At 40.1% G+C, this 25647-nt stretch overlaps 1 protein-coding gene across 1 annotated transcript; it reads left to right on the forward strand.

The window, feature by feature from the left end:
• Window positions 1-604: 604 nt before the first annotated feature.
• On the forward strand, window positions 605-24196 carry LOC128518693 (olfactory receptor 10J5-like). Its single transcript, XM_053491939.1, has 3 exons — window positions 605-1563; window positions 6994-7094; window positions 23670-24196. Exons 1-3 carry the CDS (start codon window positions 605-607, stop codon window positions 24194-24196), a joined length of 1587 nt encoding a protein of 528 aa, XP_053347914.1.
• The last annotated feature ends 1451 nt before the right edge of the window (window positions 24197-25647 follow it).

The following is a 25647-nucleotide window of genomic DNA, read 5'->3' on the forward strand; positions in this document are numbered from 1 at the left end:
ATCTTTTTTTATTTTTATTTATTTATTTATTTTATGAGTGTGCCAATTTTGATCTTACCTGTGTGTTTTGTTTATTTTTTTTTACTCTGACTTTTTTATATTTTAATGTACACAAATAACCTAAACTAAGATAAACAAAACAACTGGGCAAATTTCTTACATGCCAGAGGCCCTCATTGAAATCTGCGCTCTACACAACTTCAATCTTTCTAAACTATTAGAAGAGTGTTTACAGTATTGCTGATAACATAACTAGAGATGTGCTGCTGCTTTCCTAAAGTTGTATTTATTTAGTTTCTTTCTCAAAAGTGGGGGACAGATTGCAATCCAAAAAGTTTGCAGTCTACTATTTAAATAAACAGATATGCAGCTCTAATTCTAATTATTATTATTATTATTATTATTATTATTATTATTATTATTATTATTATTATCAGTAGTAGCAATAGTAGAAATAGTAGTGGTTGTCGTCATTGAAAAAAAGGGTGGATGTTTATACTAGATTTCTTACAAAATCACTGAGGAACATAAAAAGAGGAGACGGTATAAATGTGCACTGAACCTTTACTCACCACAGTTAGAAAATTTCTTCCTCCAAGTAATAATGGATTTTTTGCAATTAATGGAGGGTACTAATGTTACATATTTAACACTTGATGGACATGTGGCTTTAAACAATTATAGATATGTTTATTTCTCAATTACTCTTACAGTGTACATATCAATTATTGTGTTTAATACTATTATAATTTTTGTAATATTTATTAACAGACATCTCCATGAGCCCATGTATATTTTCATTGCTGCGTTGCTTTGTAATGCTCTCTCTGGAGCAACAGCTCTTTATCCTAAACTGCTCATTGACTTGCTGTCTGAAAAACAAATTGCTTCTTATTCAGGCTGTTTATTTCAGGCTTTCTATGTTTATTGGTATGCTTCTTCAGAGTTTGCCTTGTTATCAGCTATGGCCTATGACAGATATGTGGCCATCTGTAAACCACTGCATTATACAGCTCTTATAAACATGAGAACTGTCAAAAAGCTTTTATGTTTATCATGGCTTTTGCCTTGTTGTGAAATTGGTACAGGAGCTTTACTCATATCCCAGCTTCAGCTATGTGAATTTAAATTAAAACGAATATACTGTCATGGTTACTCAATTATCAAATTAGGCTGTACAGAAGTATCTCTTAATTATTTATATGGAATTTTTATTTTTTGCATTGCTGAATTTCCACCACTGATCTTCATATTTTACTCATATGTTAAAATAATCTTTGTGTGTTTAAAAAATTCAAAGGATTTCAGAAGAAAAGCTTTACAAACATGTTTACCACATCTACTAATTTTTATAATTTTTTTTGTTAATACATGTTTTGAAATTATAAATTCCAGAGTAGACTCTAATCAGATTCCTCACATTATTATCATGATCCTGTCAGTTGCATATTTATTAATTCCTCCTTTATTCAATCCCATAATATATGGATTAAAACTGCAAGAGATTTTTAAAATCATTAAGAGACTTGTTTCATGGAAAAATTGGACCAAGGTTTATTTTAGGTAAATATTGTCTTGCATTGAATTATTACTATAAAGTAGCAGTAGTAGTAGAAAAATGTAAGGAAACATTTTAAATTGTATATTTGCAATATTAGAGGCCAGGAAAAGTCATTCTTCATTTTACCTGTTCTAAAATCAAGTACAAATGAAAAAGAATGTTATTTTGTATGTATGCTTGTAAAATTGTATTCCTAACCTGAACACAATTAACATTGCTTATCAAAAAGACATGATATAAAATGTATGGTGGTTTTTGAAATGCCTAATTTTGTAATAATTAACGTTTTTTTTTTGTCATTTTGTTTCTATAATGAGAACAGATTTCACAATTGTCGACTCAGTCATTTGTCAGTTCATTACACAACTACTCATGTCAGTATGTTATCTACAGTAGTTTTAAATTTTAGTATTGGATTTTAAAACTGAAGTGTCTTTGTGAAAAACAAAAAACTACTATTTCGGCAGTAAACACTTATTTAGTCATTATGGTCAGTATTTCACCTTTTGCCTTAACAAATTGATTTAAAATTGTAAACTCATACACTTTTTGTGCAGTTTTATACATGTAAACCCATAAAACATAATTAACCCTCAAAACTATGGTAGCACTTTAAGTCTGATTAATAGCTTTCACTGAAAAAAAGAGATTGAAAAAGATCTTCATTATTTTACATAATATCCTGATTAGGATTTTGAAATTAACCTAGGTATATTTAAGAGTTTTAGTTATATATATATATATATATATATATATATATATATATATATATATATATAAACTTTGTATAACTAAAAATAATTAAAACTAAAATTCAATATCTTTATATCATAAATAAAATGGCATCAATAAATTATAATGACTATATATATCATTTCAGAAACTATTTTAGATGTTTTACACACACAAAATAATTTTATCCAATAACAAATTTTTGGCCCCCATTCCATTGAGCCAAATGTGATTCTGGATCTAGACTGATGCAAATTTGTTACGACCACTGAAGAGCTAGGTACAGGATGGTAACAGCTGCTTACAGCCCCCTTCTTACCACCTCAGTATCTTGTCTTAATTAAAGTGTATTGTGTAGTGTATATAATATTGTATGCACAGCGCCACACTACCGCATTAAAAGTACATTCACATCAACTACCACACAGAGTTTCATCAGTAATCTCCCAGAGTTATCAAGTTTGATTGGAATGCTGTCTGACCACACAAAACTTGTTATACTTTAGATAATGTAGCTTCAGTTAAAAGAAAAATTATTGGAGATAAGAAACTTGCTCCCTGGTATATTGACCACATACGAACTTTAAAACAGACTACTAAAAAATTATAATGTAAAGAGTGTCAAACTAAATTGTTAGTATTTCAAATAGCATGGAAGGATAGCATCCTGAACTATAACAAAGCGCTTAGTGTAGCTAGATCAAAGTATGTCTACACTCTTATAGAAAAAAAAATCCTAGATTTTTATTTAATACTATAGCAAAATGAACTAGCAAAATGACCACTGCAGAAATCTCTATAACAACAACATTCATTCATCTATCTGCAAAATGTCTCGGGTTACATTGCTGTAACCCTGTTCTCTGAAAAAGCGGGAATAAGATGCTGCATGAAAACGCTATGGGAACATCTTTGTGTTGCCGGTTGTGGCAACGCTATGGGAATGAGAATACCAACCCCATCGCACTGCAAGTGTCTGGACCTCCAAGGCTGTGTAGCGTGTGCGCACAAAGGTCAAGGAGATCTCAGAGCTTGCTCCGGAGCTGTAAAGGCGGAAAACAGAGGCTTCAAAGAAGACTGGGTGCATGGTCAAGAGGGTGAGAATGCAGAATAGCTCTGACTAGCCCAGGGGCAAAGTCTAGGCAGGACGGGAGGCCTGCAGATCTCCATTTCTCTTAAAAGAAGTAACTATAAGAAAAACCATCTTAAGAGTCAGAAGCCAGACAGGCGCTGACTCTAGTGGTTTGGAAGGGGTGTCAACCAGACCCCATCAGTCAGAACATGACAAGCCGAAATAGTGGTTACGTACATTCTCAGGGTACTAGGACATAAGCCCGAGGACAATTTTTTTTTTTTGCAAAACTCCAGTACTGACAAAATTTGGCAGTGGACGGGGTCTACATGTTTCGCCATGCACCTCTTTCAAATACCCTCACCTTGAGGGCATAAGTTCCTCTAGTGCGTGAAGGTTTCAGGGCTCCCATCTTCATATGCCCTGGAATATACATCGCCCTGCGGGACAGGAACTTGTCCTGTGCCCCAAGCAGAACCTGGTGCGCTAGCTTATTCAAGTGGCGCGAGCACAGTCCACCCTGGCGATTATGTATGAGACTACTGTAGTGTTGTCCATCCACAATAGGACATGGTAGCCTCAACTGCTAGAGGAGGTGTTTCAGGGCCAAAATAAAGCCATCAATTCGGGGCAATTGATGTGCCACCTAAGAAGGTGGCCTCTTTAGCTCTCTTGGGCTGGATGGCTATCTAAGACCGCACCCCAGCCCGTGAGGGAAGCGTCTGCCGTTAGCGTCTCACGATAACAAGAAGCACGTAGATTGGGACCCAAAGTCAAAAAACGGGGTCTGAACCACATAGAAAGGGTACGACGCCCTTGGCGTGTAACCCTTATTTGCCTCCGGGGATTGGCCCTGAGTAAAATCTTCTTGGATTTTAGCAACAACTGAAATGATCTCATGTGCAGAAGGCCCAAAGGTATTACCGTGGATGCAGCTGCCATGAGACCTAAAATCTCTGAAAGTGATGAACAGTCACTTTCTGGCCTAGCTTGGTTTCCTTCAGGGTGTTGAAAATGGATTCGACACGCGCAGGAGACAGCTGTGCCTGCATTGCGATCGAATCCTATGTGACACCCAAATATGTTGTGTTCTGAGCAGGAAAGAACACTTTTCTGGCGTTAAATCTCAATCCTAAGGAACGGAGATGAGCTCGGACGACATCCCGATGTCGAAGCGCTAGCTCCTGAGACTGAGCCAGAATCAGCCAGTCGTCTAATGTGCGGGGTGAGCTAGACCAAATGGAAGGACCCGATACGGGTAAGCTTCGCCCCCGAAAGTGAACCCCAGGAACTTCCTGTGTTGTGGCAATATTTCAATGAAGATCTAAAATCAGACACAGCCCCCCAGTTCCCCTTAGGAACCAAGAAATACTGACTGTACTAGCCTGACTCTGTCTGGTAGAGGAACATGTTCTATGAACCCTTTTGCAGCAGCGTCTGTAACTCCAGAGTCAGCAGATGGGCCTTTTCCAGTTTAACGGAAGTGGAGACCACGCTGTTAAAACGTGGAGGGTGATGGGAGAGCTGGATCCTGTCGCTCTCACTACAGTCCTTAGTACCCAAGGAGATATACTTGGCAGTAGCTTTCAGTTTCACGCTGCCAGTTTCTCAGAAAGAGGCAAAAGTCTTAGCGGTTAGACATGGGTTAACGGTTTGTTAGGGGGCGTTCGTCAACCTGTGAATTAAATCCTATACCGACACATTTTCTCAAGCAGATAGTTCCAGCAATAACAGAACCCCTGTTGAAAGTAATTAACTGTTCACTCAGCAGTGGGTATGTTCCTAAGTCCCTTAAATTAGCAGTTATTAAACCACTAATCGAGAAACCTGACCTTGACCCCTGTCAGCTTTCCAATTACAGGCCGATATCAAACCTCCCCTTTATCTCTAAAATTCTGGAAACGGTAGTATCACAGCAGCTATGTTCATATCTACATAGGAATAGCATACATGAACTGTATCATCACAGAACAGAGACAGCACTCGTTAAATTAGTAAATGACCTCCTAGTGTCCTCTGATCAGGGTTGTGTCACAATACTTGTGTTAATCAACCTCAGTGCAGCTTTTGACACTATTGATCATAGTATTTTCCTTCACAGATTAGAAAATGTAGTAGGAATTAAGGGAACGGCTCTCTTATGGCTCAGATCCTATTTAACTGATCGTTATCAGTTTATAGATTTAGATGGTGACCATTCCTTATGTTCTCAAGTTGAGTTTGGTGTTCCACCCCACATGGAAAGAACCTATATGAGGATATATGCGCATATATGAAACCTATATGCAGTATATATGCACATATATCCTCACCTATATGAGGATATATGCGCATATACGAAACCTATATGCAGTATATATGCGCATATATCCTCACCTATATGCAGTATATATGCGCATTTTTCCTCACCTATATGAGGATATATGCGCATATATTAAACCTATATGCAGTATATATGAATATATATGATAATATATATGCTGCACATAGGCAAAATTGAGGTGCATATATGTGCATATACAGGCCATATAGGTCTCCTGTATTGCTTCTTTATATCCACATATTAGCCCTATATGTACATACAGTACAAGATATATCTCCTATACAGTATAGCTCATGGCAGGATCTGGTCATTTTGGCTCATATCTCACTTTGGAAACTGTCATACATGATGCGCTCATATTTTCTATTATCAAGGCAATAACTAAGAACTTACTAAATAAAAAAAAGCAAAAAACTTATGTGCAAACACGTGAAATTGGTATCACATGTAATTGGCATGTTATGGAATTTAACTATAGTTATACACATTTTAGAATTTCTGTCGCACTTTATTATCTGCTAATGACCCGAGGCAGGATACGCCCACACGCCAATCACACGGAAATCAGTCCGGCTAATTTACATACTAGGCCACGCCCCGGACACCGGCATGAAACACACACACACAAAGACTTGAGTTTACACACAGATTCAGTTTTCTGCACGTTTGGAAGATGACATGCGCTACTACACATCCAAGGAAACTGTTCAGAATGTTTTGGAAAGTGGGAGGAGTTTACATTTACCTCAGAAGAAGACTGTGTGGCTCTGACGACGAACGGGAGCATTTTGAAGAGAGAATAGATCCAACGGCACACTGGGTAAGTTATTAACTCTTATTCTGATAATATTAAACTAATATTAGTAAATATTTTCCTCACTTCAGCTAGCTCTTGTCAGCTTGTGTGACACATTAGCTTTCAATGCCATTTACATAGTTTAGGTAAATCATGCTAACATGCTGCCTTACTGTATGTAGCACAAACATGATATTTCCATGATATTTCTAAGCTAATGCCTTATGGAGTTTGCAGATGTTTATAAATGTTCTAATGTATTTCATCTTGTTTTGGATAGCTTTAGATTATGGTTGCTAATATGTATTTGGCTCCGTTTTGGTTAGCTTAAAACACTGTTTCATATCTTTATCATTAATCTGCATTTATACATAAAATCCTATTAACTATTGGGAAGCTAAGCAAGAATCAGTATGAAACATGAAAAAGTTTTTAAAAGTTGCCAATAAATTAATATTGTGAGGTGAAATTATTTTTCAGATTGAAAGGGCTCTGGGGTGTTTTGCCAGGCAGAAGCATGGAGAGCAGCCCGCCACCTCTACTACTGCCATGGTGCGAAATCTGCTGCTGGGCACCTTCGACTTGGAGACTCGAAGCTGCAACCTGAATGGTACAAAACATGGTTCTAATCTGTTCTGTCCTTGAAAAAAAAAACAAGTCAGTCATGTTCTGTGGAATAAATTATGTTTGTGTGCGGGCCATCGCTTTTTTACTTGCCATTTTTGTATTATCTTGAACCCCAAGAAAACGTGATGTGTATATAAAAAAACTCTTGCTTTCTCCACCTTCATTTTACCCCCCTTTAATAATAATTTTGAAATATTACTTTAAGGTGAAAAGCCAACCAGAGGGGATGGGGAGCAGCTGGTCACGTTTATTAGGCATTGGAGACTGCATAAGGTAGGGCACCCATTATTGTTACTGTATCTGCTTGGGACCTATATACTAATTCATCGCTTGCTCACTTCTTAATCTTACCTTTCCTTTAAAGCCACATTTCTGGGGTATTGCGCTTTAAGGTGTGTAGTCCCCTATTTTGTAGAACATATAGTGTAGCAAAGAACCTCGTGGCACTAATTGTTGTCGTCTGAAGTTTTAATAAATAATAATTTATTATTATTATACTGTCTTATTATTTTTGTATTTTCTAGATGCTACATTGAAGAAGTGGCCAGCAGCCACCCGAGGGCAGACAGGCACATCTATCAATTCAAAGCTCACAAAGCTGAGAAGGTCCTCAAAATATATATATGTTTTCTTCCTGTTGAGTTTTTTTGTCTTATTTTTGTTCTTGTACTATATATATATTTTTTTACTATTTGATTGTTCTTAAAAAAAAAAAAAAATCTCCATTTTGGGCTTTTATTTATGTTGTCTAACAGCTATGGATTTTAATAATTTTACTAATATCTAGGTAAAAATATAGGTGCATATATGCACATAGGTACATGTATGCATGTATATATAGGTACATATATGCACGTATATATGTACACATTTATGTACATATAATATAGGAAAACGGCCAATTTTATATATGTCACATATATGTCTATATAGGTACATATATGCTCGCATGCATATATGCAAGCATATATGTATGCATATATGTACATATATGTTCATATAATATAGGAAAACGGCCAATTTTTATATATGTCACATATATTAAAAACCTATATCAAACCTGTATTAAAACATATATGTTTTATATAGTTTTTTTCCGTGTGGGACAGGGTTCTGTTTTAGGCCCACTGCATTTTTCCCTTTACATGCTTCCTCTGCGCAACATAATTCGTAAACATAGTATTAGTTTTCATTGTTATGCTGATGACACACGCTTGTAATACGTGATACGTTTCAGCAAAACCAGATGAGAAAAACCAGTTCACTAAAGTTGAGCAATGTGTGCAGGACATAAGAGATTGGATGTTAATTAATTTCCTTCTGCTTAATCCTGATAAGACAGAAGTTCTAGTCATAGGACCACAAGCAGCTAGAAGTAAGCTTTCTGATCACACTGTGATTTTAAATGGCCTTTCTGTTCCATCAAGTGCAACAGTAAAAGACCTCGGTGTGATTATAAATTCCAGCCTTTCATTTGAAGCACATGTAGATAATATTACCAGGATAGCATTCTTTCACCTCAAAAACATTGCCAAGATAAGAAATATATTGTCACCAAATGATGCAAAAAAAAATAGTTCACGCTTTTATCACGTCTAGGTTGGATTATTGTAACGCCTTACTGTCTGGTTGTTCAAGAAGGTGCTTAAACAAGCTTTAATTAGTCCAGAATGCAGCAGCGAGAGTCCTCACTCGAACTAGAAGATACGAGCACATCACCCCTATCTTATCCACATTGCATTGGTTTCCTGTGAAATTTCGCATCGATTTTTAAATACTACTCTTGACGTATAAGGCATTAAATGGTCTCGTGCCACAGTGTCTGAGTGAACTGCTACAAAGCCCCAAAGTTATGGAATAGTCTTCCAAATAGTGTTCGGGATTCAGACACAGTCTCAGTGTCCAGGCTAAAAACCTATTTATTTAGCCATGCATTTTTGTAAATAGATTAGCCTTAGGTAAAGGAGCAGATCTGGGGGACTCATGGTCGTAGAGTATTAGGTGAACTAGTGTGTTTAGATGCTGTCTTCCCCACTCTCATTGATCACTCAGATTTGTTGACGGTGAGGTGATTGGTTGCTTTACATCCCTGGAAGCTCTCATGTCTGTGTTTCCCTCTGGCTCTCTCTTTTTAGTTATGCGGTCATAGTTAGTCTTGCCGGAGTCCCTACTTGCACTCTGCACTAAATATACATTCACCTTATACATTGTTCGACTGTGACCATACCTAACTGTTATTTCTTCATCTCTTTTGCTCTCTCCTTTTCTGCTCTCTCCTTTCTCTCTCTCCGTCTCTCCTTTTTTCTCTACCTATCTCTCTGTCGCGCTATACATGTCGCTCCTGAGCTGCCAGTGATCCAGACCTCCTCTGCCCTCTGGACCTGTCTAACTTCCTGGAGTCCTGCTTCTGGTTGGAGATCTCATCAGAAGGATGTCCCGTGTGGTCTGCCTGGAATGCGTGTGGTAAATGGGGATGGTTCCACTTTTCCATGAAGGTGGTCCTGTCCTCGGCTGATGCAGACAGTTGTTCTCTGAGGACCTGTGACTTCAGTCGCTCAATAGTTCAGGACTGAAATTTCTTACAGTCTACCTGAGCCTCCAGGAACAAACTGGACGTTAATCTTACACATCTCATCTTATACTGAACTTCCAGTCTCGCATATTATTATGCACATCAATCCCTGCTATCTGTTTTCACCCGGATGAGGATGGGTTCCCTGTTGAGTCTGGTTCCTCTCAAGGTTTCTTCCTATTGCCATCTTAGGGAGCTTTTCCTTGCCACTGTCTCCGTCGTCCTTGGCTTGCTCATCAGGGACAATCTTATCATTTTGATTCATACACATTCACATTTCATACAAACTTAATTCTTTTGATTGTGTAAAGCTGCTTTGTGATGATGTAAATAGTTAAAAGCGCTATACAAATAAAATTGAATTGAATTGAATGTTGAAAAACTAACATTTCTTGGAGAGCGGTGTTGTCCGAGCAAGAACACCAACCTCCTGGGGGTGCCAGGGAGAACACTCCATCCTTGAGAGGAATTCTGTGTCCACCCCAACGGTCCTAGGGGAATGACCCTCAGGACTTCTTCGTGAAGAAGACAGTATGTAGGTCCGACCTCTTTGAAGCAGATTGCGAAGCGTAGCATGCCGCACCCCAGTCTTACAAGGGGGTGCCCGGCTCATAACACTCTCTCTCTGTGCTTCACGCCTCGCAAGTGTCAGACCCAGTCAGGACTGGGTGGCCGACAATCCGAACTCTTGAGCACGGCGGGGAAGGAATTTCCAGAAAGCTTGTTCATATAATTTCGCCTCCCCAACCTAGTGGCCACGTTAACGGCGTTGCCAAACAGGCCGGAGGGCGAGATTGGGGGATCAAGGAGGAATGCACAATCCTTATCCTTGATGTCCGTGAGATTTAGACACGGGAAACTCTCCGCGGGGCACCATCGCAGCTATAAAAACAGCTCATAGCACGGGCCGTCTGCTTTGTTGCATGAAGAGACAGGTCTGTGGCTCGGCGTAATTCCAGGAATGACGTTGAAGAGCCCCGCCAATGCTCAAGTCTTTTAGCAGGTCAGCCTGGTAAGCCTGCAAAACTGCCATGGTGTGCAGTAGAGCACCAGCCTTATCAGCTGCCTGAAAGCTTTTCAGGAAGGATGATGTCCCAGGAGAGAGAGAGCCACAAGCGTCTCTTTTATCTGGGACATCATCATATAACCGTGCCTTCATATCAACAATTTTCGAATAAATTGAAGTTGATGGCATGAAAAACACAGGATGAATAAGGCTATTCCATAAAAGAGTTAACTCATCATGATGGTTGCCAAAAAAAAGGGGAGAGAGAGATCGCCGCTGATGCTCCTCCCCCCCAGCCACCCGACAGAAACCTGACGTCTAACTTTTGATTGCTTGGGGGAAAATTCAGCTGCCGTGGCCAAATATGATATGCGATCGATCGATCGCATGCATTACTTACCTGCAGTAACTCCTCCATACCCGCGGAAGCGAGATATGTCTTTCCTATCCATTCACAAAAAGCGCAATACGGTCCTGAAGACAAAAAGGTCTAAGAAATGTTCCGGTTTACTCCTATTTATAACCTGCAGGTGCGCTTTATCAGATGACATCACCTGACCGAGGTTATATGTGGCAAGATTTGTCGTGTTTGATACACACATGCTTTACAATGGCAACACAGAAAGATGTTCCCATAGCGTTTTCACACAGCATCGGGTGTAGCTTTTGAAAGGGAACATCAAGCTGTGTATTAGATCCTATATCGACACATCTTCTAAAGCAGATAGTACCAGGATTGAAACCTGTTGAAAATAATGCATACTTATCTCTGCAGTGGGCATGTTCCAAAATGTTTTAAATTAGCAGGTATTAAACCACTAAATAAGAAACCTGACCTCTATCCCTGTCTGCTGTCCAATTACAGGCCAACATCAAACCTCCCCTTTATTTTTAAGATTCTAAAAAAGATAGTAGCGCAGCAGCTATGTTTATATCTACATGAAAATAGCATACACAAACTATATTAATCAGAATTTAGGACTGATCAGCTTGGCAATATTTACCGACAGTAATACTGACAGTGCAGCTTTTGACACCATTAATCATAGTATTCTCCTTTACAGATTGGAAAATGCAGGAGGAATTAAGGAAACAGCTCTCTCCTGGCTCAAATCCTATTTGACTGAGTTTGTAGTTTTAAATAGTGACTATTCTGCTTAGCCTCAAGTGAGGTTTGGTGTTCCACAGGGTTCATTTTTAGGCCCACTGCCTTAACATGCTTGCATTTTTCTTTACACACTTCCTTTGGCAACATAATCCATAAGAATAGTTTTCATTGTTATGCTAATGACACAGTTATACATCTCAGCAAAACCAGATGGGAAAAACAAGCTCGATAAAGTTGAGCAATGTGTGAAGGACATAAGAGATTAGATGTTAATTAATTTCCCTCTGCTTAATCCTGACAGGTCAAGTCCTGACAAGTTTTGGTCATAGGACCACATGCAGCTAGAAGCAAGCTTTTTGATCACACAGTAACTTTAGACTGCGTTTCTATTCCATCAAGTGCAACAGTAAAAGACCTTGGTGTGATAACAGATTCCAATCTTTCATTTAAAGTTCATGTAATTAAATAACCAGGATAGCAGCAGTCTTATATTGTCACTAAACAATGCAGAAGAAATCGTTCATTCTTTTATCACCTCTATTTTGGACTATTGTAATGCATTATTCTTGGTTTTTTCAACTTGGCGCATAAACAAGCTTCAGTTAGTTCAGAATGCAGCAGTGAGACTCCTCACTAGAACTACAAGATACAAGCACATCACCTCCTACCCTATCCACACTGTTTTCTATCTCAGTGTAATTTTGCATCTAATTTAAAATACTACTTGTGACGTATCTGTCTTATGATCCGCCATGCCTACTTTGATCAAAGGATGCAGGCTGCTTGTCAGTACTGCGTATTATGAAAACTACAGCAGGGGGCAGATTTTTTTTTCTTACAAAACCCTAATGTTATGGAAAAGCCTTCCATTTAATGTTCAGGATACAGACACAGTCTCAGTGTCTTGGCTAAAATCCTATATTTGCCTTAGGTACAGGAGCAGATCTGGGGGATTAATGAATGTAGATTATTGTGGTGAACTTGTTTGTTTAGATGCTTCTTCCCCACTCTCATTGTTCACTCAGGTTTGTTGATGAAGTGATTGGTTGCTTTACATGTGAGCCCTCATGTCTGTGCTTTTTTCTGGCTCTTCCTTTTAGTTATGCTGTCATAATTAGTCCTGCTGGAGTCCCTGCTGGCACTCTGCACTCTGCAGCCTGCAACCCAAGAGTCAGCTGAAGCAACATCCACACCAAAAGCAACATGCTTGGCTGAACCGGACCGGGGGGAGCCCAACGTGACCCAACTGACACTGGAGCGTCCGAGCATGGCTGATAAGGTCAGAGAATGAAAAAACTTCTCAAAAAGGGCACCGAACCAGAATCAGACAGTGACGGATATATGAGACTCTGTGCTGATTCTCACAAGGAAGAGAAACTACCAGTCATATACAGCGAGGAATCTATACACAGCTTTTTAAAAAGGACAAAAGTGGCTCAAAAATTTAACTAGAAGACCACTTCCCAAACAAGAGACAGTTCATAAATGACGTCAAATATTACAAAAAACAAAAAGCTTTCATTGACCTGGAAATATTCAGGATAAAGAAATGGATTACCAAAATAAACAAAGAACTCAATGAGGAGAAAGTTTGGGAATGATTTTTCTACTTCAGGAGACACACAGTGATGACAAAAACGCAGCGATCAAAAGAGTGGGATGGACTCGCAGTTCTGACTTATAAAACACCACTGAGTGGTGGAGTTGCACTGCTCTTTGCTTGCAATTTTTTACCTAACCCTAATACAATAGAAGAATTTTTAAACGGGAGGCTTTTAAAAGTAAAAACTTTTTATGAGAAAGAAGCTTTTGTTACCTGGGAAAGTGGCACCCATAATCAGTGCTGTACTCTGACTACAAACTACTCTCAAAAGCATTACGTACTGGAGCAAAAGGTACTGGAGCAGATCATTCATCATGACCAGACATACTGCATGCCTGGTAGGTCTGTCTTTGATAACATACATTTAATGCGTGATATTTTGGATGTCACTAGACATTTGGACTTAAAGACTGGTCTCATTTTGCTGGACCAGGAAAAGGCTTTTGACCAGGTTGAACATAAATACTTGATTAAGGTGCTGGAAAGCTTTGGTTTCAACCCAGTTTCACAGCAATGACCAAAACATTTTAAAGTGACAAGAGTGTACTGACAAGAGTGTACTAAAGGTTAATGGTGGTTTATGAGTTTTTCCCTTTCAAAAGCTACACTCGATGCTGCATGAAAACGCTATGGGAACGCTCTTCGCGCGACCGGTTGTTAAAGCATGTGTGTCAAACACGCCAAAAATTTTGGCATATATAACCTCTGTCAGGTGACGTCATTTGATTTAGGTGCATCTGGAGGTTATAAATCCTCAGCTTTTCGGTATTACGGACTGCATTGTTGTGTGCGTGTGTGCAAGCTCTTTTTTAAAAAAGAAAGTGAAAATAAAAGTGTCTTATTACTCACCAGAAAGATGGCAGAGTTAGACACGTTGTCGCCACTCCGTGTAAAGGAATATCTCGCTATCTATCAGGTGATCTCCACGCTGTTTTCAGTGTTTAAGGGAAGAGTACGCTATCCTCGGGCTTGAGGGAGCATGTAAGCATTGCATTTTTCTCCATATTAAAGTCCCTTGTGCTCGGCTCGCCGTCTTTAAAACGAAACTGCGAGCCGTGATGCATTTTCTGCGTGCATATCTGGCAGGAGGGTACGAGATGAAATCTTTCTTTTCTCTCGCTTTCTCGCCGGATCATGAGCCTTTACCGTCCACTTCTCAAGCTTCCTTCACTTCTTGTGAAGGGGCGGAAGAAGGAGATGGAAACTATCACTTTAGAGCGCTCCTCTATGATAAGCGAACGTATCAGTAGTTATTACAGGTGGTAACGCGCAGTTGAATGTGTACACCTCAATTTGCTGTGAAAAAATAAAAACTAAAATAAAATCAAAGTTAGATGACAGGTTTTTGTCGGGTGGCCGAAGGAGGTGCTTCAATGATGGCCCCTCCCCTTCTGGGCAACCTCCATGATGAGTTAACTCTTTGATTAAATAATATTTGTATTTATCCCGTGTTTTTGTGCTATTGACATTGATTTGTTCTAATGTCGTTGATGCATAAAGCATGGTTTTTATGATGATGCCCCAGATTGAAGAGACGCTTGCGGGCTATCTCTCTTCTGGAAGCTCATCCTCCCTGCAAAAATCCACATTCTCCACCAAGCCGTGAAGAATACCATCTTCGTTGGTGGGTAAAGCTTTTTCAGGCAGCGGGTCAGGCTGGTGCTGCCTGGCACACAATGGCTTTGCAGGGATACCAGGCTGACCTACTAAGAGATCTGAGCATTGGCGGGTCTATCGATGACGCGGCGTTTGCGGAGCTACACCGAACCACAGATTTATTTTTCTGGGCCACTAAGCAGACGGCCCGTGCTATCGGCCGTTTTATGACTGCAATGGTTGCCACGGAGAGACAGCTGTGGCCTAATCTCATTGACATCAAGAACAGGGATCGCATCCTCCTCCTTGGCGAAGCCGTAAACACCGCTGCCACTAGGTTTCGAAAGGCAAAGCTTTATAAGCAGGCCTTTGTAAGGCTTCTCCCCCGCCGTGCTCAGGGGTCGGGACTGGTGGCCACCCAGTCCTGACCAAGTCTGGTTCTTCAGGGAACAGGGTTACAGCAAAGTAACCAGAGACGTTCCTTTTAAAGTAAAAATAGGCATTAAACAGGGCTGCTCTCTATCAGGCATGCTATATTCTTTAGCAATCTAACCCTTTTTTATGCAGACTGAGAGATCAGCTTTCTGGTTTTAATATACCCCATTTTAATATTTCAACCTGTCTTTCAGCTTATGTTGACAATCTGGCTGTCATGGTGAATACACAGACAGATGTGATTTTTTTAACTGACGTTTTAGAAGATTTTATCATCTGCTAAAATCAATGCTACCACTGGGGGGACGCAATTCAGTGTCTTCTTGTGCCAGTCCCAAGTCTGAATAAATGCAGAGTGTTGTGTCAAGAAAGGCATCAGACGTAAAACATTTGCCAAATCAATAATGCGAATCACAAATATAATTCCCATACCGGATTGGTCATGGCCTGGGTTAACAACGACGGCCACTGGTGCTGTTGACATACAGGGTGCCGGTGGAAATTGGGCTACTGTTGGTCGAAGAAGGAAGAGGATGGAGAATACAGGGTTAGATTGAGGCAGATGATTCGCTGTGGCGACCCCTGAAAGGAAACAGCCAAAAAACAAAGAAGAAGATCATCTGCTAAAATCAAGTGGACCAAAAGTGAAGCCATTTTAGTAGGAGAATGGGGAGGCGACAGCCCACACTACCAGGGGGTTTAATGTGAAAAAAGACTGGGTTTTAAATACTTGGGTGTTTACCTGGCAGCAGATATGGGACTATGGTCTCAACGCATCGCGTACCAACTCCTGCATCGCTGGAAAACCACCCTAACATCGGAGGAATGAGTTCAGCTGATGAAATACACAAGAAACGAAACCACTTCTACAGAAGAACCCTTTCTGCAGCTAAGTGGAAAGCGGCAAAAATGCTTCAATTTCATTGGCTGTCACTGAGTGTCAGCTATTCACGACTGGCCCCCCCGCGGAACGCAGAATCCCTGGGCTTTGACTGCGCTTTCTCCATTCGTTATTACAGGGGCGGACTGGGACCAAAAAGTGGCCCTGGACTTCCTGGCCCACAGCAGCCCACACCATAATACATTGGCTCATTAATGAAGAGATACATTTTTAACACCAGTTACTAGTATAAAAATATAACACAATACAGAAATCAATGCTATTTAAACATGTTATTTGAAGTATCACTGAACATATATTGGGTCAAAGAAACGAAAAAAAAAGAACATCAAGACAAACAACATATAAATCTATAAAGACAATATTTTAAAAGGAATGGCAATAAAACTGAACAGGTAAGCTGAAATAAAATCAGTAGCAGCAGTAGCTCACGCTAGTAAACTAGTTACTTATTTTAATTATTATGGTAGTCAATATTAACACGAAATAATGCTGAGAAACATTATTTTAATTAATATTGACCACCATCATAATAACTAGCACAAGTTAATGCTGCTACTAATTTTATTCTGTTTGATTGCCATTCTTTTTACTTGGCTCTGCTAGATCAGGGGAGACGTGTTGGTCATCATCAGCATGTATTATAACGTGTTGGAGACGTGTTGGTCATCATCAGCATGTATTATGATGTGGGATGTGGTGCGCTGCTGGGTCCAGGCTCACTGTCCCTGACCTGTTATAGGCAGAATCTGTTCATTTGAAGCATTTCACAGCATTTACCTCTAAAGCTTTTTCTTATTTTTGCGTAACCTTTTCTTCTTCCTCCTTTTCATTCATGGAAATTATTATTAATTTGCTCAGAAAATTCGCTGCATCGAGAAAGGATAAATATCTAAAAATTTAAAGATGCCCACGTGTGTGGACAAAGAATACAAAAGTGTATAATCTTTAATAAAGTTAGCCTAATACAATATTGTTTCCAGTGCTGAAGCAAACATGATTTAGTTTTAGTCTATTCATTGAATACAACGCGACAGCCCGCTCCGAGGTGAAGCGCACCCACAGTTACTGTAATCCCCCATCTCACCTTTACGACAGGTGTGAAGTCATCAAACCGGTTTCGCTGCTGGGGGAATTCACAGAATTAGGGGTTTTAAAACAAATTAACAAGACCGAGCAGACTTCAGACAGGGTGTTTGGTTGGTTAGAAGTGGCGCTGACGGGGGGGCGGGAAGGAGTCTCGCCCGCAGAGCAATTCAGTGTAGAACCGCCACTGCCTATTTTCCACCACATCACGTACTTCCCTGATCTCAGACTAAACTCCGCGCTTTGCTTTTATAATGTGGAGCAAGCCCGAGATCATATTAACGTAGCATTCATCATTCAAAGTTATTCATATCAGTGTATAGTAAGTGTGATTTGAAAAGTGCTATAACTCCACCTGCCACAGTTTCAGCCCAGTGGAACAATCTGACTACATGTGAAGTGCCATGAAAAAGTATTTGCCCCTTCCTATTTTTTTTCTTTGCATATTTGTCACACTTGTATAGGTGGAATTTCACCTAAACACTTTAGGTGAGAACGTATAGGTTAATATGTATCGGTGAGAACCGCTGATTCACACTTGGGGAGAGTGAATAATTTGCATTTGAATGTTGTCTGGCATTGTAAGCACACACAGTGACACTAAAAGAACAATAGGATTAATAGTAATAGGAGGCACTAAAGAGGAGGATTTCAATTGAGACTATAAAAAAATTAACCTGCGTCTATTTTTAGGCGTGCCAGCTGCCACTTTTTAGTCTTACAATCCCCATATGACATGCTGGTAGTAAAATCCACTGTAAACCAACAAACCCCGAGTATTTTATAGGGCGGATTGGAAGCCCGGGATCTTTAGCAAGGAGAGCTCTTCTTCACCATTCGTGCCTAATTCCGCAGCCCCGCTTCTTCGCATATCTGAAGGAGAGGCCGCCTAACTAGTGAGCGAGGAGCGATATTGATTTGGGCGCACGCCGTGACAGGCTGAAAAAAAACTATTGTCCTCAAAAATGTAACAGATGAGGACTCTGATTAATGTGCAAAAACTATATAATAAAACTATATAAGATTACATGCCTTTATAAGACTCAACTTTTATTTAAGCGCACTCACAATAACGAAAAAACGTGATTTTATAAATGTTTGAAAGCAAATAAGCTGCGCTGTTCTGTATTGTTTTTGGTGATTTTGAGGGCGTCAGATAATGAACGCAAACGTTTTTTTAAATGGTCAGAGTCAGTCTGCTTGCTGTTTTCCCGACGCGTTCATAATCATTAGTCTACTTCTGCCGGTGCGCTCTGGAAAACTTTATACGTGCGGCTGAGCGCTGATTAAAACTATGGAGTAAATTAAAGAGGAGAATCACGATGCCGAATCGAAGTCCTGAGCCCAAACCTCATTTAAATTAAATTAACAATTACTATAAGTAAAAAAAACAATAGCCCACGTTTAGAAACCGTTTATAAATTTTTTCCGACATGAGTTGGCCCGGTGTTATGCGCAGAGCGCCGGGAGATTTCCTGAAGCTCCAAAATCACTGGGGCATTTTTTCTAAATAAATGCTATTGTTAATAACTGATGGAGGTTTTGGGCTGTATACACACACATTTTTGAGGGGTTTAAAATGAATTAGTTTTTTCAAAAGGTTGATAAACGCGTGTTGTACAGTATATACACCGCGACAGCGCGCGCAGTTACTCACTTCTCACCTACATGAAAGGTGAGAAGTGAGTAACTGCGCGCGCTGTCGCGGTGTATATACTGTACAACACGCGTTTATCAACCTTTTGAAAAAACGCTGCCTTTTGTAAAGTGAAAGTACTTTACAAAAGACAAACTGCTTTATTTCAGTCATGAAATCACAATCACATCACATTCCAGCTATTATTTCCAGCCGTGGTTAAATAATGTATGAAATAATTATTAAATGCTGGACACAAACAGCAAATATGATGATTATTATAAAAAGCCAGAAGAAGTTCGTGGTCATAAAATAATATTTACTTAATAATATAATATATATATAGTTCATTCATATCCTCTGATGATGTCGACACATTTTTTACGTTTTAAATAAGATATGTTGGCATATTCACGAATCAGGACATTCGCATAGTTGCATAGACTATCAGATAGCCTACTATCAGGAAATTAAATTAATTTCAACACCATGTAAACCGAGACATTGCCATGTCTTTCACTGTTAAAACATTACAAAAAATATATAAGAAACTTATTAAGAATTTGAAAGCACGAATTTGGGCATCTCATTTCATCATTATGAAAAGAATATGAAGCACATATACACACATTTTTCATGAAAGATCTGTTGTAAAGCAAAATAAAATTCATGTTTGCTTCAGCATTGGGAACAATATTGTTTTAGACTAAGTAATTATACACAATTCTTTGTTGTACAGTACTTGGTCCGGCGTTTAAATAAAGTCCTTCCATGCGCCATCTGGCGGATATTCAGTGAAGCACAACACATTTATTTAAATTCCCGAATGTTGCTTACGGCAAGTCGCGGCGCGCCGCGCGCTAAATTGAGGCATCCTGCGGGAAAACACGCGCAGTCTTAATGGCCACATCTGTATATATATATATATATATATATATATAATATATATATATATATATATATATATATAATGTGTGTGTGTATGTGTGTCCAGAGAAACAGATTTACTATCAATTTTACCATTGGTTAAGCCAAAATGGCAATATACGTAAGCAGTAAGCACAGACTGTGACCCTCAAAAGATGTTTTCCAGACTTGGTAAATCAATAATTTTAATTGATTTTAATTTTAAAGAATATGAAGGACATTGATATGTTTACAACAATATGGTGTTTTGAGACGACCCTGTGCTCAGTGGAAAAGGAAGAATTAATCTTTGCACCAAACTTAAACTGAAAAAAAGCACAATAACTATATATGTTTTAAAGAATAACTGTAATGTGTAAAAATAACTGTAATGGCTGTATATATATAAAGTTTCATTGTTTAACCCCTGTATATACAGTGGGGGCAAAAAAGTATTTAGTCAGCCACCAATTGTGCAAGTTCTCCCACTTAAAAAAATGAGAGAGGCCTGTAATTTTCATCATAGGTATACCCTAACTATGAGGGACAAAATAAGAGAAAAAAAAATCCAGAAAATTACATTGTAGGATTATTAAAGGATTTATTTGCAAATTATGGTGGAAAATAAGTATTTGGTTAATAACAAAATTTTATCTCAATACTTTATTGTATACCCTTTGTTGGTAATGACAGAGGTCAAATATTTTCTGTAAGTATTCACAAGGTTTTCACACACTGTTGCTGGTATTTTGACCCATTCCTCCATGCAGATCTCCTCTAGAGTAGTGATGTTTTGGGGCTGTCCCTGGGCAACATGGACTTTCAACTCCCTGGGCCACTCCAGGACCTTAAAATGCTTCTTACGAAGCCACTGCTTTGTTGTCCAGGTGTTGTGTTTGGGATCATTGTCATGGCAAAAGATCCAGCCATGTTTTATCTTCAATGCCCTTGCTGATGGAAGAAGGTTTTCACTCAAAATCTTTACACAGATCAGTCGTCCTGGTCCCTTTGCAGAAAAACAGCCCCAACGCATAATGTTTCCACTCCCATGCTTCACAGTAGGTATGGTGTTCTTTGGATACAACTCTTTCTCCTCCAAACCCGACAAGTTGAGTTTTTACCAAAAAATTCTATTTTGGTTTTATCTGACCATATGAAATTCTTCCAAACCTCTTTTGAATCATCCAAATGCTTTCTAGGAAACTTCAGACGGGCCTGGACATGTACTGTCTTAAGCAGGGGAACATGTCTGGCACTGCAGGATTTGAGTCCCTAGCAGCGCAGTGTTTTACTGATGGTAGCCTTTGTAACTTTGGTCCCACTTTTCTGCAGGTCATTTACTAGGTGTGTTTCTGGGATTTTTGCTCACAGTCCTTGTGATCCTTTGGACCACATGGGATGAGATCTTGTGTGAAACCCCAGATCGAGGGAGATTATCAGTGGACGTGTATGTCTTCCATTTTCTAATAATTGCTCCCACAGTTGATTTCTTCACACTAAGCTGCTTACCTATTGCAGATTTAGTCTTCCCAGCCTGGTGCAGGTCTATAATTTTGTTTCTTGTGTCCTTTGACAGCTCTTTGGTTTTGGCCATAATGGAGTATGGAGTGGGACTGTTTAAGGTTTTTATACTGAAAACAGATGTCAATAATACAGGTAATGAGTGGAGGACGGAGGAGCCTCTTAAAGAAGTTGTTACAGGTCTGTGAGAGCCAGAAATATTTCTTGTTTTTTAGGTGACCAAAAACCTATTTTACCGAGGAGTTTACCAATTAATTCATTTAAAATCCTACAATGTGATTTTCTGGATTTTTTCTTTCTTATTTTGTCTCCCATAGTTGAGGTAAACCTATGATGAAAATTACAGCCTCATCTTTTTAAGTGGGAGAACTTGCAAAGTTGGTGGCTGACTAAATACTTTTTTGCCCCACTGTACAACCTCCAATCAGAAAAAGTTAGGACAGTATGGAAATCGCAAATAAAAAAAAGTACGGTGAAACCTTGGATTGCAAGTAACCCATTTTTTTAATAAATTTTGACTTGAATAATGAGCAAGTCTGTGCCGAGTATCATGTATCACACATGTGCTTCTTGTTTTGATGCAGAGCATCACGTGATCACAACTAAGCCAATTTTTTCCTCTGTAAAGACTTTATGATTGTGGGCACTTGGTCACAGACATACGGAGACACAGGTGCGCTTTATTTACAGTGAAAAGTGACTTCTCAGAGTTATGGTAACTCTTACAGTGTGTATACGCAAGGAGTGGGGAGCAAAAGAACCAGTCTGCTGACGTGCTCAGGTGTGTCACGGGGACGGGCTGCCGGAGTCGATGCGCAGGTGTGCAATAGCGTCGGCCCGTGTCTGTGAATGATAGCTTCCACAGGCGTTAGAATCTGAAAATGAAAAACAAAAACAGGCATATGGGTTATCAACTCTATTTCCCCCCTTCGCCGGCACTTGCTGCCAGGCCCCCATTCTCTGGAGCAGTCGACAGGTAGAGGGTAGGTTCCTTCCTATGGCCAGTGCCGATTGCGCCCCGCCCCTTTCTGTAAAGTCAAGTGGTTTGTGGTTCGGAGGTGACTTTTCTTTAGCGAGCGAGGAAGCTTTCTCTCACCATGTGCACTGACTGTAAGCCCGTCGCCACAACTCTCTTGTGCTCCAGAACTGTGGTTAAATTATCTCCCCTGCTGGATCTTAGTGCTCGTCTCTTACTGGTATGGTCAAGATCTCTGCACGCGTGTACTGTTTAGTATAACACCGTGACCATGTGTGTGTAAAACATATTTTATTTTGTCTTTGTAAGCGCATGTGTACCTCGCGCGTGTAAAGCAAAAGAAAGTTTCATTACAGGCTTACTTCCTCAGCCTTTCTGTTTCAGCCTGTGTGGGCTTATGCTTGTGCGCGTGCGTAATTTGACACCGTCCCGGGTCTCACACACTCTTTTTCTCTCTCTCGCTTTAAGTGTGTGTGTGTGTGTGTGTGTGAAGCACCCGCTCTCTGCATTCTCCGTTAATGTGTGTTTATGTGAAATTTAAATAAAAAAGGTTTACTGTGTAAGAAAGTTGACACCGTGCCGGTTCACACACTCTTAGGAGGGGAGGGGCTTCACACACACACACAGCGCCTGCATGCACAAATATGAACACTTATCTGTCGGGATTTATTTTTACTTTATAAAATTATTATTTTTATAAATTAATTATTTTTATGTATTCATTTTTTTGGCCTGTCAAACAAATAATTTGAGTTTTCATTATTTCTTATGGGAAAATTTAATTTTAGTTTACAAGTGTTTTGAAATACGACCGCTTCTGGAATGAATTATGCTTGTAATCCAAGGTTCTACTGTAGTGATTTCTGAATTTACTTTGAATTGCAGACAACTCAACAGAACATTATTTAATGTGTTTCTCATGTTTTTTTTTTCCTCAAAATAAACACGTATTGCAATTTTAGTTCTTGCAACACATTTTAAAAAAGTTGAAACAGTAAAGCCTTTACCACTTTGTAATGCTGCCATTTCTTTACACAACACTTAAAAGATGTTTAGAGACTGAAGTGTTTTTGGACACTCTCTCTCCTTGTCTCGTTGCTACCTGGGCAGGCAGCTGAGGGGCCACAGCAGTTCTTCGGGCGGACACAGACACCGCCCATTCATACAATGAATTCACCTGTCAACTCAAAATCACTTTCGAACACCCTGCAGGCGAAGTGGAGACAGAAACCAAACTCTACCACCTGCGGCAGGGTGGATCTTCTGTGAGCCGTTATACAGCTGAATTTCGAACCCTTGCTGTGCAGACCAACTGGGGGGATGCTGCGCTCCGGACATCCTTCTACGGGGGACTGGCTTCACGGATAAAAGATGAGCTCGCCAGGCGAGAGTTGCCCGCCACACTGAAAGGGTTGATCCAGCTCGTCCTCCGTATTGATCAGCGCCTTCTCTCTTGCCCAAAGCCAGCCCCGAGGACCCTGCCGCATGCACCCACCTTCTCCTATGCCACACCACGACAACCTACAGCCTTCACTACCACTACTCTTCAACCACTTCCCATTCCTCGATGGCCCTGGATGCACATCTCCCTGGACTTCATCACGGGCCTGCCGGAAAAATACCATCCTCACTATAATCAACCGGTTCTCCAAAGCAGTACACCTGGTGCCCCTTACCAGACTCCCATCAGCCAAGGACACCGCCAAGCTGATATTGGAACATGTAGTCCGACTGCATGAGTTCCCCAAAGACATCATCTTGGACAGGGGGCCCCAGTTCACCACCCGGTTCTGGAAGGCCTTCTGCCATCTAAACGATTCCACCAGTCGTCTGTCATCTGGTTACCATCCCCAGACTAACGGTCAGACGGAACGGACCAACCAACCAACGGTCAGACGGAACGGACCAACCAACAGCTGGAGCGCTACCTGAGGTGTTTTGTTTCCGATTGCCAGCTCTCCTGGGCCCGCTATCACATGGGCAGACCTATCCCACAATCTCCACGTCTCCTCTGCTACAAGCCTAAGCCCATTTGAGGTTTGCTATGGTTTCCAACCTCCGATGGTCAACCATCAAGAGCTGACGTACCATGACATACCATGGGCCCAACAGTTGGTGCGTAGGTGTCAGCGGATATGGAATCAAGCAAACTTCGCCATCCAACGCACCAAAACCAGCTATGTCGCCCAGCATAACCGCCGACACCCCCCGGGACGGTTGTACAAAGTAGGTGACAAGGTATGGCTTTCAACAAAAAACCTCTATCTGCACACAGAATCATGAAAGCTCTCACCCAGATTCATCGGACCATACCGCATCACCCTACGGATTAACCCTGTCATCTACCGACTCCAGCTGCCTGCGGCGCTCTGGATCCACCCAATATTCCATACATCATCACTAAAACCCTTTATCACTTCACCCATGATGATCAAAACGCTGCCTTTTGTAAAGTGAAAGTACGGCCCGGGTTTCCGCACGGCAAAGAACAGCTTTATTTATTTGTCATAAATTAACAATCACATTCCAGCTCTTATTTCCAGCCGTGGTCAAATAATGGATGAAATAATTATTCAGTGCTGGACACAAACAGCAAAAAAACTAAATGAAAAGCCCTAAGCACTTTTGTGTTCATAAACAGCAAACCACCTCCGCCCTCGGGACCTGTCTGACTTTTCCTGGTGCCCCACTTTTGGTTAGAAATCTTATCACATGGATGCCCTGTGTGGTCTGCTTGGAATGCATGTTATGTAAGGACTTGTGACTGCAGTACCTTGATAGTTCAGGACAGTCTACCTGAGCTTACAGTCTACCTGAGCTTAAAGATATCACTTAAAGATGTTAATTGTCATATTGAATTTTTAGCCTTGCAACACACAGTAGACTGCAGATTAATCCCTGCTGTCAGTTATCACCCAAATGAGAGTTCCCTGTTGGGTCTGGTTTCTCTTAAGTTTTCTTGCCATCTCAGGGAGTTTTTCGTTGCTACCGTCACCCTCGGCTTGCTCATCAGGGACTATCTAATCGTTTTGACTTATACTTTGATTATTCACATTTTATATAAACTTCCATAATTTTCTTTTGACTGTGTAAAGCTGCTTTGCAACAATGACAATTGTTAAAGAACACTATAAATACCATGCTATAAATAAAAGTGAATGGAACCTTACAGTGGCGCTTCACGTTACTG

This window comes from Clarias gariepinus, chromosome 3, assembly GCF_024256425.1.
Source record: "Clarias gariepinus isolate MV-2021 ecotype Netherlands chromosome 3, CGAR_prim_01v2, whole genome shotgun sequence".
NCBI classification, from domain to species: domain Eukaryota; kingdom Metazoa; phylum Chordata; class Actinopteri; order Siluriformes; family Clariidae; genus Clarias; species Clarias gariepinus.

Coding starts and splice junctions, on each gene's coding strand:
- LOC128518693 (XM_053491939.1), top strand. CDS start 605: ATGGATTTTTTGCAATTAATGGAGGGTACTAATGTTACATATTTAACA. Junction 1,564..6,993: donor TGGACCAAGGTTTATTTTAG/GTAAATATTGTC, acceptor GTGTTTTGCCAG/GCAGAAGCATGGAGAGCAGC. Junction 7,095..23,669: donor TCGAAGCTGCAACCTGAATG/GTACAAAACATG, acceptor AACACCCTGCAG/GCGAAGTGGAGACAGAAACC.